The sequence below is a fragment of the Fringilla coelebs genome, assembly GCF_963513975.1.
Source record: "Fringilla coelebs genome assembly, chromosome: 10".
Lineage (NCBI taxonomy): Eukaryota > Metazoa > Chordata > Aves > Passeriformes > Fringillidae > Fringilla > Fringilla coelebs.
This window is the reverse complement of record NC_140036.1, coordinates 16,919,280-16,928,510: the sequence shown is the minus strand read 5'-3', so window position 1 is coordinate 16,928,510 and position 9,231 is coordinate 16,919,280. Positions and strand designations below refer to the sequence as shown.

Sequence of the window (9,231 nt, the reverse complement as noted above, 5' to 3'; positions counted from 1 at the left end):
TTGGATCATACAGCAGTGCTTCTAAACAGAAGGAAAAGTTTGTGAAAGTGCATGGACCTGAGTTGTGATGAAATATAAACTGGATACTGAGGAAGTAAAAACAGGTGTAAGGATTTCTAAATGGGCTGTGGTTATGAGGCCCCATACTACCATCATTTTTGTGTGTGTGAAGTTTATGCTACACTATATAATGCTTTGTTGTAGAGTGAAAGGCAAAGGAATCAATACTATGTGTGTGTACTCTATTGCCTCCTGCAAGAAGATCTAAGAAAATATCTATGAACTCAGAAGAGTAACAGCTTACTGAAGAAAATTTTATTCAGGCATCCTTACTGAACAGTTGCCCCATTTTAAGAGTGTGATACCTGACAGAGCACACATGCAGGAAACTACTTGATACAAGCCACTTCTCTAACATCCTACAGCTAATTCACTGCTACTGTGAGTGTGAAAATACATTTATTTGGAAATATTGTGTGTTTGTGTATGCCTAAGATTCATTTATATGAGTTTGGCAAGTAGACTTTGATTTCAGAAAGTTCAGTAGATGAGAATTGAGATAGTGAAGCACGTTTTTAAAGGATCTGCACTTACTAACAGTTGAAGTCTCTCAGCATTGTAGCGTGTTGCAGACTAGCGCGGAATAGCACAGAGTTTATATGGATGTGGCTGCAGTATTGCACCCAAAATGTACTCCAGATTGATTTCCTTCACCCCCTCAGGGAGCTGGAATGTAAATGCCCGAAGGAGATTGGTAAAGAAAATGAACAGTTCGACTCGTGCCATCCGTTCCCCCAGACATACACGGTGCCCTGCAGAGGAAAATCAAAAGAGTTGGTTGAGTAAACTTAAATTCTGTAAAAGAACTTGGCAGAAAATTCTACTGAGTTCCATAAATTCTGTTAACGTAAGATAATTATTTCATTCTGTAAAGACAGAAGATGCTTTAGGAGGAGGGTGGGGAAACATTTAACTGAGAAACTGTACACCTCTGTCATTTGATTTGGTGTTTTAATTTGGTTTGTTTAGACTTTTTTCACCCCTGAAGCATGTATGCAATTCTCGCTTTCCATTGTTGGTTCTTTTTGTGTGAGCCATGAATTGCTTCTTAGCTAAGCCAGATTTTAAAAAGATTCATGTACTTCAGAGTCTTATTTTGGTTGTTGAGAAGGGGGGGCCAGAGCATTGTGGGATGCAGTTCTGAAGCCAAGGAGAAGAATGTAATCAGGATTTGTTTAACAGAAATTCAGAAGGGTTTGTTGGGTCCTTGTAGCCCTGACACTGTCAGAGGCAGATGTGTGAGCTAAGGGAGTGAAATGTGCAGTGATATATAGACTCAGTGACTCATTTTGGCATATTGTTTACACAGGATATTTCAGGATATCTATATATTCCAGGCTAAAAAAACCAAAGATAGATATTCAGAATATCTAAATACTCAGATTACATAAACTGAAAACAACCAGAGCAAGTTAAAGAAATAGTCCTATGCCACAGTTGAAATGGGAGTCCAAATTGGTTGTCTCGATTCATAGCCACTTTGAGTGGAGGTAAGGTGATAAATACCTGTTTTGCAAAGATGATTTTAGGATTTACTGACAATTTAGTGAATTAAAAAAAAATTTAGATTTATTATATTTAACCTTACCATGTGTCACTCAGTATGCTCTTTGCTATTTTTCCACAAGAGGTGTGTGCTAGTATAATGCAACACTAACACAAAAAAACCCCTCAGCTGTTTCCCAGTGGTTTTACTGTGAATTTTTAGTAATGATACCACTTTCCTCTTTTGTGCTGCTGTTTTTCATATTCAGTTTATTGGAGAAACTGGTAGGCTGGATAAACTTGTTAGAGTTGTTGCATACTGCTTTTCACTCTTTTTTCCCCCCTCCATATCTTTGAATCCCTGCATTTTGCCGTGTAAGTTATTTAAGTTGTACATTGTAATGTGCTTTTGAAAAGTTAATTTTTTTTTGATTGCCTAATAATATTCTACTGAAAACCTACAAAATCTACTGGATTTTGCTAGTTTTCTACATAAAACATGGTGCTAGACTATTAACGTAGGATTTGGGAGACTGAGGTTTGGTTTCCTACTTTTCACAGATTTTCTCTGTATATTTTGAAAAATCACATTCCTTTTGTCATTGGCCTTCCTTTTGAAAATAAATAAATTTCCTGACTTAGGGTAATTACCTTGATTTAACAGGGAATTACCTCAATTCAACACATTAGGAGATAAGAAGCTCAGATATCCTTATGGTAGGAACCGTGCATATGCCAAGGAAAAGAGCATTTTGTCTCCCAGCCATACTTATCCTCTGTTTGAATATATGAAAAATACAAGATGCACAGTATTTGTGGCTCTTACAGCGAAAGACCTGACTTTAAATCTTTCAAATCAGTCAAATAGTCAATCTAGTCAAATACATTTTTATAAATGTATATTTTAGAACTTGGAAATAGTATTTTTAATCTTGCTGGAAAACAGAGCAAGCAGGAATATTCAAGGTCAGGGTGTTACCTGCTGAGAAAGGTAAGAATGCCTCTTTGTTCACAAAGTTGCCATCCAAATCTAGGAAATGATCTGGGTTGAACTTCCAAGGGGTTGCCCAGTGCTCAGTGTCATACACCACAGAGTGCAGATTTGGCAACACAAGCGTGCCCTGCAAGAAGCAGCAGAGATCTTATTTTCCAAAGATTTTCCTTCTCGCTATGTCATATAAATGCTAAATATTAACAGCTCAAAGATGTAATAAAGAGGGGAGTATCCTCTGTACCTTTTTAATGTGAAAACCCAGCAGAGTTGTGCTCCTCAGGCACTGTCGAGGGACCCCGACAGAGGTGACGTTGCTGTAGCGCAAAGCCTCGTGGATCACAGCGTTTGTGTAGGGCAGCTGCTTACGGTCTTCGTAGCTGATGACATGGGAGGGTTCCAGAACAGCCTCTATCTCTCTTTGAACCTTTTCTGCAGACAAATGAAAATACTTTCATTTCCCACTCTGCACCCCCCCCTCATTTTCTATGAGAATGTCCTGTCCGAGGGAAATAAAAGAAATTGTGTTGCTATGAAATGCTTTGGCATGCTGTGTAGGTTTCTGTTCATCAGGGAAGTGCATCTCCCTGAATCACAGGATGATGTCTCATTTAAGACACCTACTTGGTGTTGAGAATAGTACAATTTTGTGTTTCAAAAAATGGATTAAAATTTGAAATTACAGGTATAATTCCCATTGTTTATAAATATATATCAGATTGGGTATCTTTGAAAAACTTTTCTACTTCAAAGGTTGGGAGGAGAATAGGTTGCATGTGAAATGCCTTTAACTTGTTATTCTGTCTTGTCAACCTCTTCTAGTGAGGGAAACTGACTACTACTAATTTCTGCTAATGTTGCTGGTGAACCAGGTGGGGAAGCAACTGTTTGCTTCATTTATTGACCTTCCATTTTCTGGATCCTAATTGCAGATGTACCACCATTCATGTGCATAGTGAAGGGTTTTTTTGATATCTTGCAAGTGATTGAGCTATATTCTAACACTAATGATGTTCATTGTGCTGTTGAATGCAGCTCTCTCTGATGGTGCTTTTGCTCACCTTGTATTTCTGGGTATTGGACCATGTAGAGCAGTGCCCAGAGAAGGGTGGTGCTTGTTGTTTCTGTCCCTCCCAGCAAAAGATCAACCACAGTCTGAACCATATTTTCTTTATTGAATGTAGAAGTAGGGTCGTCCTTGGTCTGTAGGGTATATTCACAAGAAGACTTTGAAATAGATAATTTCAGATATTTCACCAGTCACAAAGAAACTGTCATTGTTTGATGATAACAGTGAGCAGCCCGTCAAATCAAACACCTTCAGTGCTGCACAAATAGAGTGTGCATGTAAAAATCCTTTGGCAGTTACTGGAACAGCAAGTGTTTGTAGTAGGCATTAAGGCCAAGGAAGGAGAGTGGGATAAACGGATACTTACTTTTGTTATTTGAGCCAGGTAGAAGTCAATGAGGTCCTGTGGATCACCTGTGTTCTGTCTTTCATGGGCCTGAACCTCCTCCATGACTAATTTGTGCATGAAGTCGTTGTATGCAAACACCTCCTGATGAGGCCCTGGGAGATGGTGCATGAGCCATGGGAAAGCATCGTACAGCTGTGGTGTTCAACAGAAAGCAAAGAGTGTCAGATCCCAGTTCTGATTTCCTGATAATTGTCAAGTCACCACAACATGTGAGCAACCTAACTGGGATGAGAGGCAACAGACACAAGTAAGAGAGATTAAATACTGGGAGCATGAATATATTTTACTTTTTGGATCAATGCCTAATAATGTAACAGGGGTTCTGAAAATGGATGAGTGCTGAATCTGACTCACAAACAGATTTTTCTCAATCTTCAATTTTCTACTGTAATTTTTTTTAGGCATCCCTTTAGGAAGAACCTGATGGTCTTTTAGAATGCCAGTGTGCCAAAATCTGCACAAGTTAAGCAATAGCTAGGGTTTTGAGAACTTAAAAAGTATTCTTGGTGTGATGAAGTTGTAAGCTGTATCTTATAGGAAGCTCAGAATAATTCAGATCTTGATGGTAATATGAATTATGAATTGAAGCACGATATCTTTTCAAAAGAGCTTCAAAATCTGAAGACTTAGTTCTTATTAACTGCATTTCTAGATTTGCAAGACTAAATGAAAATGAAATTTTAGAAGCTGCTTTCATTTTAAGAACTAAGAATCTTTAATACACAGTATTTTGCAAATGATTGTTCATTGGAAATCTGTAAAAAGCAGTGGTGATCTAGAATTTTAATTTTAGGATGTGATTTACAGACATAAAGAAGGATTAGAAGTCAATAACTACATATACAAAGTATATATTGATTTATTGCTTCACTGTGGCTTGTAGAACAATGGTATATTTGGAAATGAAAATGTTTGTGAATAATTGTCTCCGACTTTTAATTTCTTTTGACTTGTCAAGTGCAAATGCACCTTAAGGAACAAGAAAAGTAGGTTCTTACCCTGCCCCAGATAGTACCTTGAAAGTAGATCACAGAATAAATAGCTTTGATGAGTTTGCTGAAAGATTCATCCTCACTGGAGAAGCAATGACCGAAAACAACAGCACAAATGATATTTGCAATTGCACAGACGATGGAAGTGTGGGGGTCAAAAGGTTTGCCTGTGAATAGGGGAGGTACTGTGAGAACTTCTGAATAGACTACAGCAGGAAAAACGTGGAAGAGTTTTTTTAATGGCAAAAACAAGAAGGGATCCGACTATTTTTAGAAAAATTTCACGTAAGTTAAGCCTAGTTTAGTATATATTAACTGCATGAATAATAATTTTCAATCTGCTCTTTACTCTTGTAAAATACAGGGATAATCAGTTTTGAGTAGACAAACCTAAAATCTCCCCTTCTCTGACTTGTGGTCTGGGGTGTGTGGAAACACAAGCAATTAATTAGAGCATATGCCTTTAAATATGGAGGTAGATATTTAGGTTTGCAGTTAAAAACTAAACCAAACAATTCTAACCATCCCCCCCCCCCAAAAAAAAACCACCAACAACCAAAAAGACCCAAACCAACCAAAAAACCTAGGAAAAAAAAAGGGTTTTCATTTCTTAGTTCTGTTGAAATGACTTACCTCTTTTTGACTTTCAAGTATCAGCTTAACAATCCAACCATAGATGTATTTTTTTTACACAGACTGAAAACGCAAAGCTCATACAATAGGGTGGAATACATCTCCCATTGAAAATGATTACATCCAGGAAAAAAATAAATTAAGCACACATTTCAATGGCAAGGACAACCTTTGAAGTATACTTCTATGGAAAATGCATCCTTGACTTCAGTCCAGTGCTCTTGGTTGTTCTTGGAAATACTAAATACATTTACTGAGTTTAAAATTGAGAAGGGATTGCATGGTAGGTAAAGCTTTGGGCTGTACAGGGACTTGAGGTAGATGATTTTTTAATCTTCTACATTTTAAGGATGTGTAAATATTGCTCTCGGAAAAGAGATGGGCCTGGTCCAAGGGGAGTTGGAGAGAGACCTCAGGCAACCTCTCATACATGGAACAAGATGTGGGTGAGGGATTTGGCTGCTCAGAATATTTATATTTTAAATGCTTTATTTTGGCAGCTTGATAAAATTCTATTGGTTTCTATTTCATCCAAACCTTGAAAAGAAGATTTTTTTGGATAACTGAATGATACATTCCATGTTTTGGGGTTCTTTCTCTGCCAAATCCTGGAAGCCTGCTGTCCTAGAATGACTTCCAGCAGGTCATACATTGTGTATTTTAAGGAGGGTTTTTCTATATTCCTTGAGTGTAAGAATCATTACCAGCTGTGTTGATAATAAACATTTTTTAAACTCTCTTTATTTAAAAATAAACAATTTTAAATTGCCCACTGTGCAGACAAAACAGTTTTTGCAAAGAATGCAGTTAAGAAGCCAGTGAAAGTTCTACTAATATCGATAATATCTATAGTGCTTGTAAAAATTACTGTGCAACTTTTACCAGCCCTGATATTTTAGGAAAAGCTTTAAGTGTTGTTCTTCTATTGAATTTACCTTTTGTATTTGTGAAGATATCCACAAGGTGACAGGCCTCTCTTTGAATCTGATGCTCCAAATTGTTCTTACCAAGGGCCAGACTTCTTATAACTGTCATGCCAAAGCGTCTCTGCTGCTTCCAGGTGTGGCCATTTGTCAGGAAAATACCTGAAAAACACAGAAACATTTAGTTCATTGCTGGGAGGGGAAATCCTTTCACTGCAGGAGGCAAAGTTTGATTTAGATGAGGTTGTATTTCACTAAGAAGATACAATGATTTTAGATTTTAGAAGCTGAGTTTTGGTCTCTGAGGATTTTATGACACCCAGCTGCTCCTAAATGTTTCCTTGTAAACTAAGTGGTTTTGGTGAGGACTGAACAGCCTTGTCCATAGATATCTTCTACTTGAGCATTCTCCTGGTTTAGAAATGATACAATTGAAGGGTAACTTCTCCAGGCAAGTATTCCTTTGGATCTATCGGGAAGGAAAAACACTGAGTGATGTGCTTTCTAATACAATAAATATTTGGTTTTTCCTCAACATGCTTAGCACTGCATGAAACATTTTTGCAATGAGAGCCCACTTATGCCCTGGTACAGCAGTAGCTGATGTGTGTGCACAAGAAAACATCTTCCTCCTTTACACCTTGTTCTACCTCATTCTCCTGTAACACTTTGTACCTTTCTCGCCCATCATATCCCTGTAGAAAGGGGTAAGAGGTCTTCCAGAAACTTCTTCTGAGTGGGTGACAATGCCATCTTTTACTGCTTTGTATCCATTCAGCACAACCAGAGGTGTCTGTCCCATCCACAGTGTGTAGATGTTTCCGTAGATGTTGGTTAGCTGAAGAGTTGATAACAGGAAATTTGTAACTGTAAACCAGGGAAAGCATGCACTAAAATATCAATTTATTTAAGAGTGTTCTGCAGTTGTGACTAAATCCATTTGTTGGCATCAAATTAAATTGCAAGTTTAAAAAAAAATTATTTCTGTTATTAACGTGCTTTGGGAACAGAAGGTAATTTTTCTTTATGGAATAGATGCTAAGGACGTCTCTCAGAAGAACACCTCTCTAATTTCACAGAGAGAAATCCAGCAGGTTACTTTGTTAGCTCTGAATCAAAGAACAAATTATTACAGGCAAAATCCCAGAGCTTTTCTCTTTATTTTATTAATGAACCAAAACTATGGTATTTTCTTGTCTCTAGCTTACAAAGAAAGAAATGTTCTTGCTTTCTTTTCTATAGCTTTTCTATAGCTGTTCCTAGTTTCCAGGATTTTTCTTATTTTCCTCTGTTGTTCCTCACATAATGCTTATATTTTTCCTTCTAATAGTGGGTAGCAAATTCCTTACTTTTTAAATTAGTTTTGATTGGTGTGATTGGTTGTGTTGTAGAAAGCAATCAGATTTTCTGGCTTTGTTTTAGCAGTAACCTGTTTACAGCAGGTAAGAAATCTTTTTGCTGAAAAAAGAAGGGAAAAAAGTGTCTGTTTAGGGTACACGTTTGGTCTTCTAATGGAGATGTTCCATTAGAAGTTCCAGTGGCATTGGTGTCAGAATAGGAGAGCTCTGCTAGAGGTGGCTTACAGGGCTGGATATCAACACACAAACAGAATGAAACTGCCAATGAAATACCATTCTATGATAGTGCTTGTAAAAATGTAGCCAAAAGAGAGATAAAATAGCAAAGACTAAAGCAATGGTGATGTTTATTACACAGAAATATTTTTAATACTGCAGGGTTCTCAGAGTCTTTGAAACTGGCTGGTAATCAAGCTTGAGGTTTAAAAAAATAGCATTTTAGGCTGTTCCTATGCAATGCACAATTTAAGTTAAAATAGATTCAGACTGATTTGCAAGCACAGAGATAAAGAAATACCTTAGTGAGAGTTTCTCGGCGTAGTTTGAAGTCCAGCAGCCACAAATTTCCGATGATGGGGAGGGGAGATGGTCCTGGAGGAAGCTGGGTACGCATCCACTGCAGCTTGAGAAACTGCAAAATCAGGAGACACACTACTAGAGCTATAAAAATCTCAGTAATCCCCAACATTTTATCAAAATTTTAGCTTCTCACTGGGTTTTCACTTTTTTTTTTTTTTTTTTTTTTTTGTGTGTGTCTGTGATTTCTTCTGAAAATTTGGATTCGTGGAGATGGTTCTTCTACTGAATCAAAACTCTTTCTAAGGATATGCCTCTTGTAGCCATCTCTCTCTGGCAATCTACAGTTTTCCCAAGCTGAAGTCCCTAGAAAAACAATCTATGTGATGCTTTGTGGTTAGCCAAGCCACTCCCACTCTTTTTTTAATGATCTGTAATTGTGACCTGTCTCTTTTTTCACTTAGAATTTTATTTCCTTCTTAGTCTTGATAGTGGGTCAAAGTGCCAATTATTGAATAGTTATCCAAGGTTTTCAAGAGTTTTGCTTAATGGTAACACCTCAGGCAGTTTCATGTAGCTAAACATTGAAATGCATTAGTTGTCATTCTGAAATACTACAATTATTGTGTGGCTACTTTACGGAAGAAGAAACATCTACACAATATCTGAGGTCTCTGAGGTGCCAAAGAATGAGTTCATGCAGCATAAAGCTCAATTATTGCCTTTAATAAGAAAAACAAAAGGTAATTTAATAATTTGAAGAGTATCTTCTGTCCCCTTTTATCATATCCTAGG

The 9,231-nt window shown here is 37.3% G+C and overlaps 1 protein-coding gene across 1 annotated transcript; it reads right to left on the bottom strand.

Annotated features, from left to right (window-relative positions):
• Window positions 1-633: 633 nt before the first annotated feature.
• On the bottom strand, window positions 634-8,855 carry LOC311157505 (cytochrome P450 2J2-like; the record flags this gene model as incomplete). Its single annotated transcript, XM_084212233.1, has 9 exons — window positions 8,438-8,855; window positions 7,238-7,400; window positions 6,575-6,724; window positions 5,013-5,173; window positions 3,973-4,146; window positions 3,598-3,739; window positions 2,781-2,968; window positions 2,525-2,666; window positions 634-812 (listed from the first exon to the last, which is right to left on the bottom strand). The coding sequence occupies exons 1-9, from the start codon at window positions 8,606-8,608 to the stop codon at window positions 634-636; spliced, it is 1,470 nt and encodes a 489-aa protein (XP_084068359.1). The 5' UTR covers window positions 8,609-8,855.
• Window positions 8,856-9,231: the final 376 nt, after the last annotated feature.